This window comes from Balaenoptera musculus, chromosome 7 (assembly GCF_009873245.2).
Source record: "Balaenoptera musculus isolate JJ_BM4_2016_0621 chromosome 7, mBalMus1.pri.v3, whole genome shotgun sequence".
Lineage (NCBI taxonomy): Eukaryota > Metazoa > Chordata > Mammalia > Artiodactyla > Balaenopteridae > Balaenoptera > Balaenoptera musculus.
This window is the reverse complement of record NC_045791.1, coordinates 50,744,436-50,768,941: the sequence shown is the minus strand read 5'-3', so window position 1 is coordinate 50,768,941 and position 24,506 is coordinate 50,744,436. Positions and strand designations below refer to the sequence as shown.

Here is a 24,506-nt window from a genome sequence, read left to right as displayed (position 1 = left end):
GCCTCAGGGCCAGAACAAGCTCATTTGCACGTATGAACCCACTCCGGTTCAAGAACCAAGGGCAGGGCACATCCTAGCTAGAAAGACACTTGGGATGGCACCCCCAAGTGAATTCATATTTTTCTCCTTCATTTAAAAATTTTTCTACAGACTTGATTCCAGATTATGACAAATCCTTCTAAATCACTGATGTTCTTCCATAATATTATTTGTTGTTAGCATCTTTCCTTCATCTACTAATTTAACCAAAATTTTTGGAACACTAATTATGTACCAGGAAAATGTGTAAGCATCATGGATACAGTGGTACCTTATGAATCATGGTCCTTGTCTTTGTGGAGCTTGGGTCTAGTTGGTGAGACCATAATGAAATCAACGACCATGCAAATAAGTATGTAGTTATAACCTGGTTAGCACTTGACAGGAAAGTACAGAATAACATACAATGTGCAGAATTAGCCTTAACAAATAATAAGCCTACTCATAAGATATAAATTTCCAATGTCTAAATATGTATATTTCTCTTCTAAATTTGGAAGTAACACTCAGAACAATTTGCATAGAAGAGAGACTGTCTTCAATGACAGTATTTTTTTTTTTGGCTGTACCACGTGGCTTGCAGGATCTTAGTTCCCCAACCAGGGATTGAATCTGAGCCCTCAGCAGTGAAAGCATGGAGTTCTAACCAATGGACAGCCAAGGAATTCCCAATGACAGTCTTTTAAGTCTTTCATTTATGTTGGAGGACAGAATTGAACTGATTTTTACAGAGTGGTATGACTACAAAATGTAAGCTAATCCGTTTTCCCCCTTTGAAAAAAATCCATTCAGACTTATGTATGATGTAAATTGACCCCAGTCATTAATAATGCATGAAGATAAATTCTTCAAGGGAAAATCCCTGAAAGTATATCCTGTTATGTCATAAAAATTGGAAATAAATGTTAGAGGGACCAAAATTTGAGACATATTTTGTCTCAAATGCTCATAAATATTTATTAGATGAACTAAAGAATGAATCTGCCTTTAACATCTGCATCACTGGCATCCATTAGAAAGGAATTCACCATGGCTACCCATTACTTTATTCATTTTTACTGGGTCCTATACTAGAGGGTGAGCAAATAATTCAGAACAAATAGGGGCTTTCAGAAATTCCTTGGCTTTGGCTGAATTCACATGATACCAAACATGTAAATAGATATTTGATTGTGTAGACCACACCTTTCTCAGGCCTTTCCTTTACCAGGAACTCCATTGATAAGTTAAATATTTTAATTGTGGGTTATTATGGTCATTGACATGAATACAGTTTGTTGCACTTCTGAATAAATGTTTAGCTTTCATGTGGTAAGATCACTGTGAAGATGGACTTGGGTGGGACAGAAGAGAGGGAGGGGACATTTTCTTACCTGTAAGTAGTAAACATGCCTCCAAAATTACCCAACTCTTTCACAACTTTCTTTCTTGGAAAAAGTATATCATTAAAAGTACAATGTCTCCACTTATTATAATTGGTGTGTTAGTCTCGTACTATACAAAGCAACTCAATGATTTTATCAACATAAGCATGCATGTATAATGTAGGAGCTGGATTTTCTCTTTCATTGTATCGGTTTCCACATATCAATTGTAATCCATTGGATGGAATTTTAGGCGGGAGCCTTCCGAATGGCTCTCGGTGAATAAGGCTAAAAAGGATTACAGAACGTTAGGCCTCCTGATTAGCTTCTCAGAATTTATTTGCTCAGAATAGTCAAATAATAAGGTAACAGAATGAAAGAAGAAGAAAGAAGGAAATATCACAATGCAGTTTACTTTTCTTTCTTTTTTTAATTTTATTTTTAATTTTTGGCTGTGTTGGGTCTTTGTTGCTGCACGTGGGCTTTCTCTAGTTGCAGCAAGCGGGGGCTACTCTTCGTTGCAGTGCGCGGGCTTCTCATTGCAGTGGCTTCTCTTGTTGCAGAGCATGGGCTCTAGGCACGTGGGCTTCAGTAGTTGTGGCACATGGGCTCAGTAGTTGTGGAACACGAGCTCTAGAGCACAGGCTCAGTAGTTGTGGTGCACGGGCTTAGTTGTTCCATGGCATGTGGGATCTTCCTGGGCCAGGGCTCGAACCCGTGTGCCCTCCATTGGCAGGCGGATTCTTAACTACTGCGCCACCAGGGAAGCCCTATACTTTTCTTTTCTTTTATCCAATTACAGTGTAGAAACTCAAATGGAGGCTACAAAGTCTTGTAACTTAATTGTGGAAGTGGCATACTATCATTTCTGCCATTTTCTCTTGGTCACACAGACCAGCCCTGGTATACTTTTGGTGAGGATTACACAAGAGTGTGAACATCAGGAGACAAAAACAATCAAGGGCTCCTTGGAGGCTCACTACCACAGCCATTGGGAAGTTTGTGTCCTTACCTGCCCCACATATGGATGCATCGATGCAAAAATCTAAGTCTGTACTTTCTCTTGGATTTCAGTCTATTTTCTTAGCAATGTACATTTAGCTTGTGAACTCAAGTACTATTTTGAAGTTAGACACTTTAAGACAATGTACTTTGAAAAACAGCTTTATTGAGATACAATTCACATACCATAAAATTCACCCACTTAAAGTATAAAACTCAATAGTTTTTAGTATATTCATAGAGCTGTGCATTCATCACCACAATCAATTTTAGAGCATTTTTATTGGCACACAGCCCCCCTACCCCATATCCCTTAAATTTCACTCCCCAATTCTCCATCCCCCCTCAGCCCTAGACAACCACTAATCTATTTTCTGTCTCTGTAGATTTGCCTATTTTGGACATTTCATGTAAATGGAATCATATAATATGTGGTCCTTTGTGACTAGCTTCTTTAACTTAGCCTAACGTTTTCAAGGTTCATCCACGTTGTAGCGTGAATCATACTTCATTTCTTTTTATTGATGAATAATATTTCATTGTATGGATATAATACATTTATAGCGTGGATATATTGAGTGGATTTATCCATTCATCAGTTGATGGACATTTGAGTTGCTTCCTCTTTTTGATTATTACAAATGATGCAGCTATGAACATTTATGTACAAGGTTTCCTGTGGACATATGTTTTCAATTCTCTTGAGTATATACCTAGGAGTGGAATTTCTGGGTCATATGATAAATAAATGTTTAACCATTTGCAGAACTTCCAGACTGTTTTTCAAAGTGGCTGTACCATTTTACATTCCCACTAACATGTGTGAGGCTTCCAATTTCTTCACATTCTTACCAACACTTGTTAGTATCTATATATTTTTTAATTAATTAATTAATTAATTAATTTTTGATTGCGTTGGGTCTTCGTTACTGCATGCGGGCTTTCTCTAGTTGTGTTGAGCAGGGGGCTACTCTTCGTTGCGGTGCGCAGGCTTCTCATTGTGGTGGCTTCTCTTGTTGCGGAGCACGAGCTCTAGGCACGTGGGCTCAGTAGTTGTGGCTCGCAGGCTCTAGAGCGCAGGCTCAGTAGTTGTGGTGCATGGGCTTAGTTGCTCCACGGCATGTGAGATCTTCCCGGACCAGGGCTCAAACCCGTGCAGCCTGCACTGGCAGGCGGATTCTTAACCACTGTGCCACCAGGGAAGCCCCAGTATCTATATTTTGACTGTAGCTCCAGTAGGCTGAATAATGGCCCCCAAAGATATGTAGGATATCCCTGGAATCTGCAAATGTTACCTTGCATGGAAAAAAGAGTCTATGCAGATGTGATTAATTTAAAGATCTTGGGTTGCGGGAGATTATACTGGATTACCCAGGTGGGGCCTAAATGCAATCACTAGTATTTCTTAAAGGGACAGTTACTAAAAAGAGGCAGAGGGAGATTTGACTATAGAGAGAAAAAGAGAGGCAAGGTGACTATCAAGGAGGAGACTGAAGTGATGTCTCAAGCTCAGGAATGCCAGTAGCTACCAGAAGCTGGAAGAGGGAAGAAACAAATTCTTCCCTAGAGCCTTTAGAGAAAGTACAACCCCGTCAGCACCTGAATTTCAACCCAATGAAGCTGATTTCAGGCTTCTGGCCTCCAGAAATGTGAGAAAGATGGAAGTATGTGTATATATCAAAGAGCAACAAGAGGAATCTTTGAATGATGAGAATATTCTGCTCTTCATTGTATTGATGTCAACATTCTGGTTGTGATATTGTCCTATAGTTTTGCAAGATGTTACCATTGGGGGAAAACTAGATAAAGGGCATATATAATCTCTCTGTAATATTTCTCACAATTGCATTAGCCATTCTGGCAATATGCTACCTTAGTGTGCGGGTATTCTATAAAGCAACTTTACCCAGTGATAAACCATTTGTCCATAGGTCAATGTCCCATGCATTAATGAACATGCACCTTTCAACATTTTGGAAGTAGGATATGGACACATTTCTGCCAGTTTAGGTTGACACTGATATTCACTCTAAGGTGTCAATGCTACTGGGTCTACAGGGCATCAGAACCATTGAAAGGAGTGCTCCTGGTGAGGCAATGCACCTTGTCAGAAAGACCTCATATCGTTGTAAAATATCTTTTACCTTTTCCCTCTAATTGTCATTTCTCTCCCCTCTTCTCTCTTCAACAAATGCGTCAGGGGAATCTTAATTTATCCAAGTAGGCATGTATCAATTTTGTTTTGTTTTTCTTTTTGTTGAAAAGAAAGACAGCCTGTGGTCCAAATCACCTGTAAACTTTACAGAATCCTTTCTAGGATTTTATAATCACAGGAGCTTTCCACCATGCAGATGATGAAGTCTGATGTGCAGTCAAAGGAACCAAGTTGACGTCCCCTTTTCCTTCCTATCAGTTTTTCTGATAGGTTTGCTCTGTTGTCCCAGAAATATTCCCAAGTAGTCTTTAAAACTCTAATGATTCTAATGACTTCTTCCCAGAATCAAATAGAAGTGAGTTAACCATTCATCTCTGGGGTGCCTCAGGAGTGAAAACAATCACAAAGTAGACATGTCCTATCCACAACCCCCGACAGTGATGTAATGCTCCTGAACTTTGCTCCAGTAAATCCCACAGCTGGGTCAGTGCTCAGAGCTCTTAGTCGAGTACATTCATTCATGACTGGCAGCTGAGTTTTTCATGACAGGCACTCTCACCTCTGCTTACAGTGTCTGTAGAATAAATGCACCGCAGGGAATCTAAGTAAAACTTTTTGACAAATACTCATACTTATCTGTTTTTGGACACCCAAATTTTATTTCACAAACAGAAAACCAAGAGTATGCACTCATTTATTTATTTAAAAAAATTTTTATTGGAGTATAGTTGCTTTACAATGTTGTGTCAGTTTCTACTGTACAGCAAAGTGAATCAGATATACGTATACGTATATTCCCTCTTTTTAGGATTTCCGTCCCATTTAGGTCACCACAGAGCATTGAGTGGAGTTCCCTGTGCTATACAGTAGGTTCTCATTAGTTATCTATTTTATACATAGTATCAATAGCATATATATTATGCACTCATTTATACATTAGAAGTCTTTACTCATAAATACTGCATTATATGCTCTATACAAAGATACTTAGCTTTTGTAAGGGCCTCTGATCATGGATACTTGTATACAAGTTTATGACTTTCTAGATCTTTTTCATTCTCCAGGTTCCCTTAAATCATCATGAAAGACTCGGAATGTGGTGAACACAGACATATTAGCTGGTTTGGAGATTGTCAGAGGGGTTGACCAAGGCAGTTGTTACCCTTCCTCATTAGTATTTTGCAAGTGAAAGAAAAGTCAAGAAACATTCACTGAGTACCTACTTAATGTGTAAGGTATTGTACCAGGCTTCGGGAGTGAGAGCAAGCAGCTTACCTAGTCTTTGCTGTCAAGTAGCTTGCAATTTACTAGCAAGAGAAACATGAATATACTCAATATAAATATATTCAATGAAAATATTGAATAATAGTGCAAGATGGCAATAAAATCTGCCATGGAATAATAGTTCGTTCTGAATTAAATAAATTATACTTAAATACTTGGTCTGAGTTCAGTAGAGGGAGAGAACAATTCAAGCTTGGGTCACAAAAGGAAGGCCTGATAGAAAGCAGAAAGCTGGTAGACTGAGAGCATCTAGGCTAAAGATGCTATTTTCTGATTCTCTAAAGAAATGGACATCATCTAGCTTATCCCTGGGGATCGGGTATATCAACAACCAATATGTTAATTTTTTAATGATAAAATTTCTTATTTCCCGAAAGCGATTTCAGAATCATTTTTTCTCCCCTCCCTGCCTCTGCCAGTTCCAAACCCTGTGTTGCAGTGTGATACTTGTAATGGGAAAATACTGTGCAGTTTTCTTGCTTTCCCACAAGATCTTTGACTTCAGCCTTAGAAATTGTCCTGGGGAGCGAGGATTCCTGGGCTGTGGTCAGCACAAAGACTGGGTTAATAAAGTGTTTTTCTCTCTCTATGGGAAGATGACACACACATTTCTCCTAGTGTTACTCTGAGAGGAAGGAGTTGAAAAACTGGCTTAAGATTGCTGGACGGGTAACAGTAAGCCTCCTGATTTACAGCACACATCTCTCTACCTGTGCCTTTTCAGACACTTGTCTGGCTTTTTAGAACATTTCTCTAGCTGTGATTGCGCTATCACTAATGATAAGCATGAGTGAAAGGGGCCTCAGTGGACAGAGCTCTGGGCTGCCATCTAGGGTCCCCTGTCTTCCAACAAATGCCCATTAATTATTTCACAACCCTCGCATCTCTGCCTGTAAAAATGAAGGAGATAGGCATCTTTGCTATGATGGATACCGTGAGGTCTGTTTGGGGATTTGGATCGATTGTAATTCTACACAGGTAAAACGCCTTACCCATATTTAATAGAAACATACAATATGTATATCTTAAATTCCTCTGTACTCACAAATGCAATCTTTGTTAGCTAGATCCTACCTGTGAGTCTTACCATTTTTTCCCTCTTTTGAAGGTTTCTGGACATTGAAAGTGAAATGATCAAGTTTGCCAGTTACTATGCTGGCATCGCTGTCGTGGTACTTGTCACAGGATATATTCAAGTTAGTGACGCCTCCATTTTATTTATAGATCAGCAGCTGGGTTCAAAGACGTGACAATGAAATGCAAAGTGTGTTCTTTAAAGCTATTCAGAAGTCCCAAGGACTACAGCTTTATTTCAGGCAGACAACAGACGGTGGGGAAGGATTCTTTCTCTCAGTTGGGGAGGAGCGCTTGTCCAGAGAAATGGAGAATAGACTTTTAGCTTCAGTGTCTTGTTCTCCCCTGCCCTCCCTGCTTCATCCTCTCGTCTAAACTCAGAAATAGACAGTTGCGGGTGTGCTCGTACAGGGAGAGCGAGTACGAACCTTCTTCGTACCTGGAAAAAGCTGGGAGTGGGGAATTGGAGGAAAGCCAACTTGACTTTCTTTTTCTCTGTTTTTGCTAAAGTCACACCAAAATGCAGTCCAACCCAAGTTCTGTGAACTGAATCCATATTCTGGATTTCAGTTATGGGAGGGCTTGGAGTTAACTCTTATTAAGGAAGAAAAGTATTTCATCTTTTTCCTACTAACTTAGGAAAAATAATAAATGCCCCCTACTCTCCATTCATTTAAGAATTCCAGGAAGTTAGTGTTATTTGTAAAGAGAAATGAGTCAGTTTTCACCGTTCTGGCACTGGAGTTTTAATGACAGTCTATTTTTCTTGCATGGGGGAAACTATCAGCAAGATTCCCTGCTTATGTCATAATGTTTGTCTTACTTTCTCTGAAAATCATTGTCCAACAGCTGGAAAACAATGTATGAATGCTTATTGACAGCCTTCTCAGGGGAAAAATTCATCAGAAGTGGCATGCAAAAGTAGTGATTTAAGAGCAATAATTTATTTTTGGTGTGATAAGCCTTCTTTTACACATGAGGGAAGTGAAGCTTAATAAGGTTAACTTTGCAAGTGGCCGAGCTGGATTCAAACCCAAGCCTCTGGCTTCCCTGTTTACAGTGGTTCGGCTCAGCCCCACTTTCGGCAGCAGATGTCAGAGCTCACACCTTAATTCCCAACAAGAGGCATGCTGTGAATTACTTTTGTCCTTTTCTCAACTGTCATAGTGAAAATATTTTCTTCTGAAAAGAGAAGGAATTAATGACTATTTTTATCACTATGCTAAACATTTCTTGCTCCATTTACAGATATGTTTTTGGGTAATTGCGGCAGCTCGTCAGATACAGAAAATGAGAAAACTGTACTTTAGGAGAATAATGAGAATGGAAATAGGATGGTTCGACTGCAATTCAGTGGGAGAGCTGAATACAAGATTTTCTGAGTAAGTGGCTGGTAGGACGTTTTAATGAATGTGTGATTTTTCGCTAATGAAACACTTGTTTCCAAATTAAATAACAACTGGAAACATATTTTCAATTCTTTCTGATGCATTTTGTCTCTTAAGTTGGGCTTTTATAGGGAGCATGGCTTTTTTCATAGGTTTCATGGCTTCATCAAAATGACTATTATTTTTTTTTTAACATCTTTATTGGAGTATAATTGCTTTACAATGGTGTGTTAGTTTCTGCTTTATAACAAAGTGAATCAGTTATACATATACATATGTCCCCATATCTCTTCCCTCTTGCGTCTCCCTCCCTCCCACTCTCCCTATCCCACCCCTCTAGGTGGTCACAAAGCACCGAGCTGATCTCCCTGTGCCATGCGGCTGCTTCCCACTAGCTATCTATTTTACGTTTGGTAGTGTATATATGTCCATGCCACTCTCTCACTTTGTCCCAGCTTACACTTCCCCCTCCCCGTGTCCTCAAGTCCATTCTCTAGTAGGTCTGCGTCTTTATTCCCATCTTGCCCCTAGGTTCTTCATGACGATTTTTTTTTTCTTAGATTCCATATATATGTGTTAGCATACAGTATTTGTTTTTCTCTTTCTGACATACTTCACTCTGTATGACAGACTCTAGGTCCATCCACCTCAGTACGAATAACTCAATTTCGTTTCTTTTTATGGCTGAGTAGTATTCCATTGTATATATGTGCCACATCTTCTTTATCCATTCATCTGTTGATGGACACTTAGATTGCTTCCATGTCCTGGCTATTGTAAATAGAGCTGCAATGAACATTTTGGTACATGACTCTTTTTGAATTATGGTTTTCTCAGGGTATATGCCCAGTAGTGGGATTGCTGGGTCGTATGGTAGTTCTATTTTTAGTTTTTAAAGGACCCTCCATACTGTTCTCCATAGTGGCTCTATCAATTTATATTGCCACCAACAGTGCAAGAGGGTTCCCATTTCTCCACACCCTCTCTAGCATTTATTGTTTGTAGGTATTTTCATGATGGCCATTCTGACTACTGTGAGATTATATCTCATTGTAGTTTTGATTTGCATTTCTCTAATGATTAATGATGTTGAGCATTCTTTCATGTGTTTGTTGGCAATCTGTATATCTTCTTTGGAGACATGTCTATTTATATCTTCTGCCCATTTTTGGATTGGGTTGTTTGTTTTTTGATATTGAGCTGCATGAGCTGCTTGTAAATTTTGGAGATGAATCCTTTGTCAGTTGCTTCATTTGCAAATATTTTCTCCCATTCTGAGGGTTGTCTTTTGGTCTTGTTTATGGTTTCCTCTGCTGTGCAAAAGCTTTAAGTTTCATTAGGTCCCATTTGTTTATTTTTGTTTTTATTTCCATTTCTCTAGGAGGTGGGTCAAAAAGGATCTTGCTGTGATTTATGTCATAGAGTGTTCTGCCTATGTTTTCCTCTGAGAGTTTGATAGTGTCTGGCCTTACATTTAGGTCTTTAAGCCATTTTGAGTTTATTTTTGTGTATGGTGTTAGGGAGTGTTCTAATTTCATTCTTTTACATGTAGCTGTCCAGTTTTCCCAGCGCCACTTATTGAAGAGGCTGTCTTTTCTCCATTGTATATTCTTGCCTCCTTTATCAAAGATAAGGTGACCATATGTGCGTGGGTTTATCTCTGGGCTTTCTATCCTGTTCCATTGATCTATATTTCTGTTTTTGTGCCAGTACCATACTGTCTTGATTATTGTAGTTTTGTAGTGTAGTCTGAAGTCAGGGAGCCTTATTCCTCCAGCTCCTTTTTCTTTCTCAAGATTGCTTTGGCTAGTTGGGGTCTTTCGTGTTTCCATACAAATTGTGAACTTTTTTCTTCTAGTTCTGTGAAGAATGCCATTGGTAGTTTGATAGGGATTGCACTGAATCTGTAGATTGCTTTAGGTAGTATAGTCATTTTCACAATGTTGATTTTTCCAATCGAAGAACATGGTATATCTCTCCATCTATTTGTATCATCTTTAATTTCTTTCATCAGTGTCTTACAATTTTCTGCATACAGGTCTTTTGTCTCCTTAGGTAGGTTTATTCCTAGATATTTTATTCTCTTTGTGGCAATGGTAAATGGGAGTGTTTTCGTAATTTCATTTTCAGATTTTTCATCATTAGTGTATAGGAATGCAAGAGATTTCTGTGCATTAATTTTGTATCCTGCTACTTTACCAAACTCATTGATTAGCTCTAGTAGTTTTCTGGTAGCATCTTTAGGATTCTCTATGTATAGTATCATGTCAACTGCAAACAGTGACAGCTTTACTTCTTCTTTTCCAATTTGGATTCCTTTTATTTCTTTTTCTTCTCTGATTGCTGTGGGTAAAACTTCCAAAACTATGTTGAATAATAGTGGTGAGAGTGGGCAACCTTGTCTTGTTCCTGATCTTAGTGGAAATGGTTTCAGGTTTTCACCATTGAGGATGATGTTGGCTGTGGGTTTGTCATGTATGGCCTTTATTATGTTGAGGTAAGAAGTTCCCTCTATGCCTACTTTCTGGAGGGTTTTTATCATAAATGGGTGTTGAATTTTGTCAAAAGCTTTCTTGCATCTGTTGAGATGATTATATAGTTTTTCTCCTTCAACTTGTTAGTATGGTATATCACATTGATTGATTTGCATATATTGAAGAATCCTTGCATTCCTGGGATAAACCCCACTTGATCATGGTGTATGATCTTTTAATGTGCTCTTGGATTCTGTTTGCTAGTATTTTGTTGAGGATTTTTGCATCTATGTTCATCAGTGATATTGGCCTGTAGTTTTCTTTCTTTGTGACATCTTTGTCTGGTTTTGGTATCAGGGTGATGGTGGTCTCGTAGAATGAATTTGGGAGTGTTCCTCCCTCTGCTATATTTTGGAAGAGTTTGAGAAGGATAGGTGTTGGCTCTTCTCTAAATGTTTGATAGAATTCGCCTGTGAAGCCATCTGGTCCTGGGCTTTTGTTTGTTGGAAGATTTTAAATCACAGTTTCAATTTCAGTGCTTGTGATTGGTCTGTTCATATTTTCTATTTCTTCCTGGTTCAGTCTCAGAAGGTTGTGCATTTCTAAGAATTCGTCCATTTCTTCCAGGTTGTCCATTTTATTGGCATAGAGTTGCTTGTAGTAATGTCTCATGATCCTTTGTATTTCTGCAGTGTCAGTTGTTATTTCTCCTTTTTCATTTCTAATTCTATTGATTTGAGTCTTCTCCCTTTTTCTTCTTGATGAGTCTGGATAATGGTTTATCAATTTTGTTTACCTTCTCAAAGAACCAGCTTTTAGTTTTATTGATCTTTGCTATCATTTCCTTCATTTCTTTTTCATTTATTTCTGATCTGATCTTTATGATTTCCTTCCTTCTGATAACTTTGGGGTTTTTTTGTTCTTCTTTCTCTAATTGCTTTAGTTGTAAGGTTAGGTTGTTTATTTGAGATGTTTCTTGTTCCTTAACGTAGGATTGTATTGCTATAAACTTCCCTCATAGAGCTGCTTTTGCTCCATCCCATAGGTTTTGGGTCGTCGTGTTTTCATTGTCACTTGTTTCTAGGTATTTTTTGATTTCCTCTTTGGTTTCTTCAGTGATCTGCTGGTTATTAAGTAGTGTATTGTTTAGCCTCCATGTGTTTGTATTTTTTACAGATTTTTTTCCTCTAATTGATATCTAGTCTCATAGCATTGTGGTCGGAAAAGATACTTGATATGATTTCAATTTTCTTAAATTTACCAAGGCTTGATTTGTGACCCAAGATATGATCTATCCTGGAGAATGTTCCATGAGCACTTGAGCAGAATGTGTATTCTGTTGTTTTTGGATGGAATGTCCCATAAATATCAATTAAGTCCATCTTGTTTAATGTATCATTTAAAGCTGTGTTTCCTTATTTATTTTCATTTTGGATGATCTGTCCATTGGTGAAAGTGGGGTGTCAAAATCCCCTACTATGATTGTGTTACTGTCGATTTCCCCTTTTATGGCTGTTAGTATTTGCCTTATGTATTGAGGTGCTCCTATGTTGGGTGCATAAATATTTAAAATTGTTATAACTTCTTGGATTGATCCCTTGATCATTATGTAGTGTCCTTCTTTGTCTCTTGTAATAGTCTTTGTTTTAAAGTCTATTTTGTCTGATATGAGAATTGCTACTCCAGCTTTCTGTTGATTTCCATTTGCATGGAATATCTTTTTCCATCCCCTCACTTTCAGTCTGTATGTGTCCCTAGGTCTGAAGTGGGTCTCTTGTAGACAGCATATATACAGGTCTTGTTTTTGTATCCATTCAGCCAATCTATGTCTTTTGGTTGGAGCATTTAATCCATTTACATTTAAGGTAATTATCGATATGTATGTTCCTATTACCATTTTCCTAATTGTTTTGGGTTTGTTATTGTAGGTCTTTTCCTTCTCTTGTGTTTCCTGCCTAGAGAAGTTCCTTTAGCATTTGTTGTAAAGCTGGTTTGGTGGTGCTGAGTTCTCTTAGCTTTTGCTTGTCTGTAAAGTTTTTAATTTCTCCATCAAATCTGAATGAGATCCTTGCTGGGTAGAGTAATCTAGGTTGTAGGTTTTTCTCCTTCATCACTTTAAATATGTCCTGCCACTCGCTTCTGGCTTGCAGGCTTTCTGCTAAAAGATCAGCTGTTCACCTAATGGGGATTCCCTTGTGTGTTATTTGTTGTTTTTTCCCTTGCTGTTTTTAATACTTTTTCTTTGTATTTAATTTTTGATAGTTTGATTAATATATGTTTCTCCTTGCATTTATCCTGTATGGGACTCTCTGTGCTTCCTGGACTTGATTGACTATTTCCTTTCCCATATTGGGGAAGTTTTCAACTATAATCTCTTCAAATATTTTCTCAGTCCCTTTCTTTTTCTCTTCTTCTTCTGGGACCCCTATAATCCGAATGTTGGTGCGTTTAATATTGTCCCAGAGGTCTCTGAGACTGTTCTCAATTGTTTTCATTCTTTTTTCTTTATTCTGGTCTGAGGTAGTTATTTCCACTATTTTATCTTCCGGGTCACTTATCCATTCTTCTGCCTCAGTTATTCTGCTATTGATCCCTTCTAGAGAATTTAAAATTTCATTTATTGTGTTGTTCATGACTGTTTGTTTGCTCTTTAGTTCTTCTAGGTCCTTGTTAAAAGTTTCTTGTATTTTCTCCATTCTATTTCCAAGATTTTGGATCATCTTTACTATCATTATTCTGAATTCTTTTTCAGGTAGACTACCTATTTCCTCTTCATTTGTTAGGTCTGGTGGGTTTTTGCCTTGCTCCTTCATCTGCTGTGTGTTTCTCTGTCTTCTCATTTTGCTTTACTTACTGTGTTTGGGGGTCTCCTTTTCTCAGGCTGCAGGTTTGTAGTTCCCATTGTTTTTGGTGTCTGTCCCCAGTGGGTAAGGTTGGTTTAGTGGGTTGTGTAGGTTTCCTGGTGGAGGGGACTAGTGCTTGTGTTCTGGTGGATGAGGCTGGATCTTGTCTTTCTGGTGGGCAGGTCCACGTCTGGTGGTGTGTTTTGGGGTGTCTGTGGCCTTATTATGATTTTAGGCAGCCTCTCTGCTAATGGATGGGGCTGTGTTCCTGTCTTGGTAGTTGTTTGGCATAGGGTGTCCAGCACTGTAGCTTGCTCGTCGTTGAGTGGAGCTGGGTTTTGGCGTTGAGATGGAGATCTCTGGGAGATTTTCGCCATTTGATATTACGTGGAGTTGGAAAGTCTCTTGTGGACCAGCATCCTGAACTTGGCTCTCCCACCTCAGAGGCACAGACCTGACGCCTGGCTAGAGCACCAAGAGCCTGTCATCCACATGGAAAAAGAGAAAAAGGGAAAAATATATATATATATCATTGCTCCCCAAGTCCACCTCCTCAATTTGGGAAGATTCATTGTTTATTCAGGTATTCCACAGATGCAGGGTACATCAAGTTGATTGTGGAGATTTAATCCGCTGCTCCTGAGGCTGCTGGGAGAAATTTCCCTTTCTCTTCTTTGTTCCCACAGCTCCCGGGGCTCAGCTTTGGATTTGGACCCGCCTCTGCGTGTAGGTCGCCTGAGGGCGTCTGTTCTTCGCTCAGACAGCACAGGCTTAAAGGAGCAGCTGCTTTGGGGGCTGTGGCTCACTCAGGCCGGGGGGAGGGAGCGGTACGGAGGAGGCGGGGCGAGCCTGCGGCAGCAGAGGCCGGCGTGACGTTGCACCAGCCCGAGGCGCACCGTGCGTTCTCCCGGGGAAGTTGTCACTGGATCACGGGAGCCTGGCAGTGGCGGGCTGCACAGGCTCCCGGGAGGGGCGGCGCGGAGAGTGACCTGTGCTCGCACACAGGCTTCTTGGTGGCGGCAGCAGCAGCCTTAGCGTCTCCTGCCCGTCTCTGGGGTCCGCGCTGATAGCCGCGGCTTGCGCCGACTCTGGAGCTCCTTTAAGCGGCGCTCTGAATCCCCTCTCCTCGCGCACCAGGAAACAAAGAGGGAAGAAAAAGTCTCTTGCCTCTTCAGCTGCTCCAGCTTTTCCCGGACACCCTCCCGGCCAGCTGTGGTGCACTAGCCCCTTCAGGCTGTTTTCATGCGGCCAACCCCAGTCCTCTCCCTGCGATCCGACCGAAGCCCGAGCCTCAGCTCCCAGCCCCGCCCGCCCCGGGGGTTGAGCAGACAAGCCTCTTGGGCTGGTGAGTGCTGCTCGGCGCCGAGCCTCTGTGCGGGAATCTCTCCGCTTTGCCCTCCGCACCCCTGTGGCTGCGCTCTCCTCCGTGGCTCCGAAGCTTCCCCCCTCTGCCACCCGCAGTCTCCACCCGCGAAGGGGCTTCCTAGTGCGTGGAAACCTTTCCTCCTTCACAGCTCCCTCCCACTGGTGCAGGTGCCGTCCCTATTCTTTTGTCTCTGTTATTTCTTTTTCCTTTTGCCCTACCCAGGTACGTGGGGAGTTTCTTGCCTTTCGGGAGGTCTGAGGTCTTCTGCCAGCGTTCAGTGGGTGTTTTGTAGGAGTTGTTCCACATGTAGATGTATTTCTGATGTATTTGTGGGGAGGAAGGTGATCTCCACGTCTTACTCTTCCGCCATCTTGAAGCTCCTCCAAAATGACTATTAAAAATTGAAAGTCGGGATACTATAATTTGGTTTGTAGGTCCTGGACTAAAATACTAGAAATGAAGTATTATAGAAGAGAGTTTAAAGGATGTAGGGTTATTTGATCTTGAAAGAAGAAATTGAGGGATGTCACAATCTATGTACCCATAAGGAAAACAATATGATTAGAAAGAATTATCTTGCTTTGTCTGTTGACATAATTTCCACATATAATGACAAAAACAAAAAAAAAATTCAAAATAGTTTGAGAAAGATTCAAACTGAAAAACTAGATTTAAATCCAGTTTACACCTAAATACTAGTTTGGGTCATTAATAGTGCCCCCCCCACCCTGCCCATAATTTTTGAATGAGCCCTGAGTAATGAGAATCATTGAATCGTGTTGAATTTAAGTTTGAGGTCCCATGAAAGACAGTTAGTGGGTAGTGTAGTGAAGATAAAAGCAGACTGAATGTTGGGGGCCCCTAGACTCCAGCACTCATTCTGCCCTTTACTTACTTTGACCTTGAACAGATACTTAACCTTGCTAGAATACAATTGTGTAATCTCACTGTAATGTCTAAGGTCCTTTTTTGCTATCAAGTCCTGAGCCTTGTTTGCTCCATCTGGACAAGAGATTATGGGAATGTTCACAAGAATATGAATTTAATGTAATTATAGTCAACAAATACTCTGGAGCACTTACCCTATGCAAGGCATAAAGATATACCACAGAACTCCTGATCTCAAGGAACTTTCAGCCTAGTAGGAGGGATAAAGGGTTCAAGCAAATAATCAGAGCTAACATACATTGATTGCTTACTATATGCTAGGCACTGGTCTACATATTGGGGTGGCCAAAAAGTTCGTTCGGATTTTCCATCTGTTAGAAAAACCCGAACAAACTTTTGGGCCAACCCAATACTTTACGTGTATTAAATAATCCTCACTGCTACCGACTGAGGTAGGTTCTGTTTTTATCTGCATTTTATAGATGAGGAAACTGAGACACAGAAAGGCTAAATAACTTGCCCAAGAAGAGCTTGTGTTTAAATTCGGAGTCTGACTCCAGAGTCTGTGCTGTTAACCACAATTCTATACTGCCTATAAGCAGAAAGCAATAATTATATACACATGTATACAGATTAATTACATTGCTATGGAAACACAGGAAAGAAGATATTACTTCTCCCTGGGGGATTATATAAATTTTAATGAAATAGGTGGTATGTGAGTAGAACCTTGAGGCTGAAAAGATTTAGCAGGTATAAAGGAAAGAAGGGCTGTTTAGGACAAACCAAGGATATTAGCTTTAAGAAAGAAAGAGACAAATAAGAGGGTTTCCAAAAGTCTTTGCCCATGTTGAATGAACACCAGTCAGGAAAACTGGATTAAGGACACATTCCCTTGGCTCTGAGGGGAGAGGCTTGCTGCCCTCCCAAGCTGCAGCAAAATTTCCAAGATGTGAGAAGCTATTAAGTTTCCCAAGGGCAATGGGGTACAGAAATAGGAGTGTTTAGAAAGGAAAGATTGTACTTTCTCAGCAAGATTGAATTGAATCGACCAAATTCAGTTTTAGTGACCAAAGCCTCTCTTGTTTCTAGTGATATTAACAAAATCAATGATGCCATTGCCGACCAAATGGCCATTTTCATTCAGCGCATGACCACGAGCGTCTGTGGGTTCCTGCTGGGATTTTACCGGGGTTGGAAACTGACCTTGGTTATTATCTCTGTCAGCCCTCTCATTGGGATTGGAGCAGCCATCATTGGTCTGGTAAGAATGTCTTCTCACTTCTCTCCATGGGAAGACTTTTGCACTGAGAAACAGCCAAAAATGTGAAGCTTGATTCCCTTCTCCTGAGTACATTTAGTCAACATCATTTTGATCATTTTGATTTATTTTGTTTGATTATTACTCAGTATCAAATAACATTCCATTATTAGATTAGGGATTAATAATGTTTTAATAACACAAATATTATTGTATCAATAACAATAACAGCTACATTAATTGAATATTTACTATTTTGCCAGGCACTGTTAGGAGCCTCAAGGACATGATCTCTAATTTTACAACAATCTTATAAAGTATTAATGCCATTTTAAATATAAGAAATGGAGGCTCAGAGAGGTAAAGGGACTTGTCTGGAACTGCACAGCCAGTGAATGACAGAATAGGATTCAAATTCAAGGAAGCCTGATTCTAAATCCCCACTCACTCTGCAGTGTGCCTGTGGCTTCCCGTGGTCTCCCAAGTTCAGATGCTCCCCTCAGAAAGGCCCAACAAATAAAAGAGATTTCTGCAATTGCAATGTGTTCTCCATTCCATCTGATCAGTTTCAGAGAGAGGGTTATCTGACCCATTCAGAGAAGTATCCCAGTCACAGTTTCCATTCCCCAGGTATGCAGGCCAAGGAAAAGCAGAGGAATAGGAATTTGGGGTCATCCCAGTTAAAAAACACTCCCAAGGATTGAGAAATTATTCTATTTTACTTTTAGAGCAGCCACATTAGATAACAGGTCATGGGATCAGGCACACTAATAATTTGCTGTAAATGAGAATAGAATTTAAGTGAAAAGCTGCACACACATTCACATCATTGAGCAACAGGTACCGATCTCCATGACTGTATTTTCTAGCAAAATACTCTCTACACTCCACTGGCTGTATTACTCAAACGTTTCCCAGGTAATACAGAGTGACAATAGCAAAGAGCTCATTCCACTTAACTAGGTCACCACCTGGCTCTACCACCTGGCTCAAGAAAGATATGTTCGGGAGGGTGGGAGGGAGGGAGATGCAAGAGGGAAGAGATATGGGAACATATGTATATGTATAACTGATTCACTTTGTTATAAAGCAGAAACTAACACACCATTGTAAAGCAATTATACTCCAATAAAGATGTTTAAAAAAACAAAAAAAGAAAGATATGTTCAACTTGTCAAAATGTCAGTTTCCTCATCTTTAAAATAAGGTTAGTACCTCCCAAAGTCATTGTGATGACTCAAAGCATTATCCATGTTATGCACTTAGCATGGCATCTGGCACAGAATTAATTACTAAAGAGATATTAGCTTTTATTTTTTTCCCAATCCACCAAATCATGCAAGTTTTACAACAGTCTTTCCTACCAAATGCTTTCCAGCTGCACTCCAGGGAAACCTCAACTTCCACAGAGGGTCACTGGGGAGTCTGCAAACATTTGATTCAGCATTTTTTTCCCTCCAAAAAAACTTTAATCTCTTTCTTCAAGCCCACAAAAGATTAATATTCACACTCAAATGGATCATATGTCATGTCTTAACATGTTGGAGACCAACAACATAAACTGGTTAACTTGATTTCAAATAGGCTCAAAGCACATTTTCTCTTGTCGTCTCAGTGTCCATATTTCAACTTCTTGTAAATGTGTCACCGATTTGGAATGTTGTAGCTCTGCACTTGTTTCTTCTTGAATTCAGGTGTGTGCATGTTTGTGTAAAATGATACGAGCAATTTCACTAAGCTCAATTCAAAAGCAGGACAAAAAAAGGTGGAGGGGGCAATATATGACATATTAGAATATGACATATTAGAACTGATTGTGGTTTTGTATGCCTTTGTATGACTTTTATATACCTACGATAGGAAACATGAACAACTGTTAAATATTTCCCAGTATACATCTTTTAAGTTCCTATATCAGTTTAATTGAAGTATCAAGAGATTCTTTAATGTGCCATTACAATAAAAACTGATAACATTCGCAACTACTTAATTTTCTCATTACTATGCTCATTACATATTTCAGAAGTAAATTAGAAGAGGATTGTGGTAAAAACTGCCATACCACCCAAAGTCAAATTTTAATGTTGATTAAAATAGCCTTACTTTCCTTTATTGTTGTCTTTCAATTCACAAGATTTATAAAATGTGGACTTGTGAAATAAATATATTGTAATAAAATACCACTTTTACTTATCTTATATGTTAAACTTCTGTCTAAGATTTTGTTTGATAAGGGTTTTGCTGCTAAAAGTTCGGAAAAACTTGGAAGATAAACTCCCTTAGTCTGGATACTATATATATTTTTAGGTTTCTGAGTCAGTTAATCTTTCACAACATTTGCTTTTTCCCCTTGTTGTTTCTTAATCTATGCCAGGGAAGTCTTTGGTGGTTGATTCTAACTAGGACTCAATCCAGGTCCAATTTTAGAAAAACTAACTTTAATATTAAGTGCAATGTCTTTTTCTTTCCTTTTGCAAAAAGCAAAACTAGTTAGTTGAGTCCCTACAGTTGAGTCAAGTGGTGTAATATTTATCTGAAGCTTTCTCCTATGGAATTACCTCTGCTGCATCATGCCTTTGCATGCTCAGAACCTCTCCCTTATTCTATATTCTAATGAATATGACACCTGCATGGACCTCTGGTCTTTGCATCTGGTATTTGTCTGTAAACTGTGGCATGGACTTTGGACAGTAGAAATGAACTCTGACATCGTTTGACTTGAAAACGTCATTAATATGATGACTGAAACACTGTGGTCACATAGAATGCCCTATTTAGGACATACTCTGTGAGAAGTTTTGTTGAGGCTGACTTTTAATGGAGTCATTTTGATATGTCAACAACCAAACACCCATGGATGAGGCTTAACATGGCTCAAACTTGGACCAAATTCTTTCCTCGGTAAACGCTGTTCCAGTGGGAATCTAGTCTTGTATGAAACTGTGCTACATGTTTGCTCTGCTAGATGAATCAGTGAATAGCGGAGTGACTTACCTGATTATCTGGTCTTCACATTTTATTTTTTTCGTTTGGACTTCAGAGTGTGTCCAAGTTTACAGACCATGAATTGAGGGCCTATGCCAAAGCAGGGGCTGTGGCTGATGAAGTCATCTCATCTATTCCAACAGTGGCTGCTTATGGTGGTGAGAAAAAAGAGGTTGAAAGGTTAGTTAATTGAAATGTCTGCCACTTTCCTGAATTTTGTTGATCTGCATACTATCCTGAATCTTCCCCATTTTGTACAAAGTGGCAGATTCACCTTGCTATGGTACCCTGAGGGAGCTTTTGTTCAAGAGGTAGCTAAGCTAAGCAATTAGATTGGTCAAAGCACCTACAAAAGACTCCCAAGCCTTTAGCTCTGTGTTCTTGAAGATGTTGCAGTTGGTGGCTTTTAGAAAGCCATCTTAAGTTGGATATTTGTTTCAAACTCTGATGGGGTGTGTGTACACACACCATACTTCATGCCAGTCTAAAACACTGTCTTCTGACATTAAGGAAAAGCCTACCTGATCTAAAATACAATTTTGCACATTTTTATTGAGCACTTTTTTATTCAATGTGTTTTATTCAGCTACTGTACTATATGCTCTTTTTAAGTCTAAGATTTCCATTTAATCAAATAAAATTTAGCATTGATATATTATAGACCATCATTCTAGGAGATTAACTGTTAATGGAAATCAAAACCTAAATGACCAAAACAACACAGTTGTCAAAACTTTGATTTTATTTATTCTTCCATTTATCTAGTATTTGTTGAGTGCTTATCAGGTGCCAGGTACTGATTTTATAAAACAGCCACCAACTTAACTAAACTTTTATTTCATATGTTGTAGATCTAGTATGATCACATTCTCAGTTGCTACCAAATTCACCAAATGAAAAAGAGAATAGAATTTACAACCTCTGATTATCCTCTTTTCATTTATTTTCTTTTGCTTCTTTTGTTTGTGAAGTGGTTACCCTACTTCTCATAAAAAATTACATTAGCATATTTCCTCCACTATGGAAGATATTATCTTTCATGTCATGTGACTTAATGAGAGAATTCAAACACAAATAATACTAGACCCCTCATGGTCAAACATTTGTGTTGAAAATTCTTTTCTCTTGGGGCAAAGCTTACCCCACTGTACTCATCCAAGAAGTAATCAACTATGAGGCTTTGTTAGACATCATCCTTTCAACACATTGTCATTGCCAGGTTGAAGCAAATTTTAAGGAACTACACAGGCATTATTGTTGTTTTCTTTCCCTAAAGCTGCCCTGTGTTTGGAATGATTTTATAATCATTGATTAAAACCACTGCGTTGTGGCCTGTTTTAAACATTTTAACGTGAACTGCTGCTGCTGCTATTGCTGTTGCTGAAATAGACTCAAATGTTTTCTCTTCACAGGTATGAGAAAAATCTTGTGTTTGCCCAGCGTTGGGGAATTAGAAAAGGGATAGTGATGGGATTCTTTACTGGATTCATGTGGTGTCTCATCTTCTTGTGTTACGCTCTGGCCTTCTGGTACGGCTCCAGACTCGTCCTGGATGATGGAGAATATACAGCAGGAACCCTTGTCCAGGTACTTCCATCTTGATGACCTAGATAGAACATTTCCTGCCGGTATCTCAGAAAAGTCCACAGTGAAGGCATTCTGTTTATCCCGTTAGTGTTTGAAGGAGGAAAGCCTCAACGATTTGATGGAGTCCATCTGTTGAAACAGCAATACTTATGCCTTTTATAGTAAAGGGATGCTGAGCATTTGAGTTCATGAGACTCGTGATTTCATGCTTTCCAATCAACGGAAGATTTTATAACTGTAAAACAATGATTTTTCTGACTGAGTCCAAAAGATGAAAATGGAAAGTCAGGGATCTCCTAGCTAAAAATTAACAGCTTATGTGGTTGAGCTTAATAATGGCATAAGATATGTGCTAATGGACATAGTTGTTAAATACACTCACTCATAGTTACTAAAATACAAAGCCAATAATATCCTCAACTGAACAGGTAAGACAAGTATATTTTATTTCTCACTTGCACTGTAGCCATGCTATATAGCTAATGCCTTGGCTACTTTAATTTCCAGTATCTTTTCAGTTGTCCTTTCAAGAATTAATTATAGAGCATCTACTATATATGCCAGACTCATACAAAGTGTAGAGAATTCAATAGTGAGCAAAAGAAATGCGATATTTGCCTTGATGGAATTTACAGTTTAGTAGGGAAGCTAAACAATAAATAATCACATAATGCGTAATGACGATGGTATTATATGCTACAGAGGACAGGGACCTCGACAGTGAATAGCAGGTGTGGATGGAGTCAGGGAAAGCTCTTCCTCCCGCTCACCTTTCCTCCTTAGCTTACAGCGCCTCTCCTTACAGTTAGACTGTTGTCATTGTTCAAATTCCCAACAGGATGGCACTTCCCCAGTCAGGTCTTCCATGCTTATCCAATCTTTTATTCTTTTTTTTAAAAAAATTAATTAATTAATTTGTGGCTGCGTTGGGTCTTCGTTGCTGTGTGCAGGCTTTCTCTAGTTGCGGCGAGTGGGGGCTACTCTTCGTTTCGGTGAGTGGGCTTTTCACCGCGGTGGCTTCTCTTGTTGTGGAGCAGGGGCTTTAGGCGCGTGGGCTTCAGTAGTTGTGGCACGTGGGCTCAGTAGTTGTGGCTCGCGGGCTCTAGAGCGCAGGCTCAGTGGTTGTGGCACACGGGCTTAGTTGCTCCGCGGCATGTGGGATCTTCCCAGACCAGGGATCGAACCCGTGTCCCCTGCATTGGCAGGAGGATTCTTAACCACTGCGCCACCAGGGAAGTCCCCCAATCTTTTATTCTCCTGCATGGTTTGCTGAACTTTTCCTTCAGAGTCCTTGAGTGAATCTGAACACTTGCATTTATTTACATTTGTTCCTGTCCCTTCCCACCCTCACACAGTAAGCTCCATGAGGTCAGGGAGGTAAAACATGAAATATATGTTCCATTTGGTCTGTTAATTATTCAATAAATTATATTAATTTAAAAAGCATGGAAGCGGTTTCATATAAGATTCTTAAAAAAAATATTTTGGCTCCAGATTCTAGGTAGGACAGGCATCAATTAAATAATGCAAAATACCAAAATTTTGTGCACCAGAAATTTGCTAGCCAGAAGCCTGCAATTTGAGACCTACTGCTTTTATACAAATACATCTCTAGGGAAAGTTGAATAGAAATTTCACTTGCAAATAGAAATGATTATTAGAGGTCAGACCATAATCATTCTAAGACACTGACTTTATTTCATTCAGAGCATGGTAATACACTAAGAATGACTTTTTAAAATTCAGTTTTTCTTTGAAAGATAAACAGCTGGCATCACTTGAAGTTTGTTTAAAAAAATTAAATATGATAAATCATGTTAAAATGTTTTGTAAACCTTAAAGGGATAGCATAGATGGAAAGTGTTACTATTATCATAATTAAACCACTTTTTTTTTCACACTTTTTTTTTAAACCACTTTCTTAATAACTTTTAATATAGCTTTGCACATTTGAAAAGCCAGTGAAAGTACTGCAGGTCTAAAATCTGACTATAAAGTCCTTTGTCTTTATTGACCTAATGATTCTTAAGAACTTTCAACTTGACCAAACTAGAAATACCAGTAGTTGACTTCAGTCTCAGCAGCTTGTATCTGCTCGCTCTGCAGAAAGATATGCACTGAGAAAAGACATCCTTCTTTTGATTCCTTGCCTGCAAGGAGGGGACAGAAGTGTGCACAAATAACAGTTCAGAGGGAAAAATGAAAAAATGTAAATTGAAAATACACAATTTCAGTTGGAACCACTGAATTTCCACTGAGTTACCCTTGGTAACTCTCTCCAGTGAAGATCCAATTTTATGGTTCTGTTGAAAGATAAACTGAGGCATATTAAAATTTTTAAAAGTTTGTTTGAGAAAAAATAACTCCTATTGGGCACACCAAACCAGAAGTGGTTAGAGGGGGTCTATTAATAAAAGCTAGGGGAAAGACTTTTATAGAGAAGAGGAGGAAGCAAAGTACAGAAATTATTTGATCAACTGTAGCTTAAGTAGTTGCCTTATTGGGGAAAGCCTAATTGGCTGTTCGTGATTGGTTGTCCTTAGGTTTTGATTTCTTAGCCTTGAGGCATGCAGGCTTAGGTTCTGATCGCTTATGTAGGCTGCTACATTAGGTGGCATTAAAGCCACCTCGGTCTAACGGCATCTTTGTTTAACTCATTTAACAAGTTCTCACCTTCAAGTTTCCTGTCTGTTGGATTATAGGCTACTCTGTACCTTCTGTAAATAATTCCTTCTCTCAACTGATATTTCTTGAGTACTTACTATGTGCAGACATGGCATACTATGTGTCTCTAAC

The 24,506-nt window shown here is 39.2% G+C and overlaps 1 protein-coding gene across 2 annotated transcripts in view; it reads left to right on the top strand.

The window, feature by feature from the left end:
- Positions 1–24,506, top strand: part of ABCB11 (ATP binding cassette subfamily B member 11) — a 90,986-nt gene that overhangs the window by 13,442 nt on the left and 53,038 nt on the right. Inside the window, exons 6-10 of one of the 2 annotated variants that reach the window (XM_036858571.1) lie at positions 6,953–7,040; positions 8,167–8,300; positions 16,970–17,141; positions 20,179–20,303; positions 21,536–21,710. In XM_036858571.1, coding sequence (XP_036714466.1) covers positions 6,953–7,040; positions 8,167–8,300; positions 16,970–17,141; positions 20,179–20,303; positions 21,536–21,710 — 694 coding nt within the window. The remainder of the gene's footprint in view (positions 1–6,952; positions 7,041–8,166; positions 8,301–16,969; positions 17,142–20,178; positions 20,304–21,535; positions 21,711–24,506) is intronic. The other variant, XM_036858572.1, reaches the window with a different exon arrangement.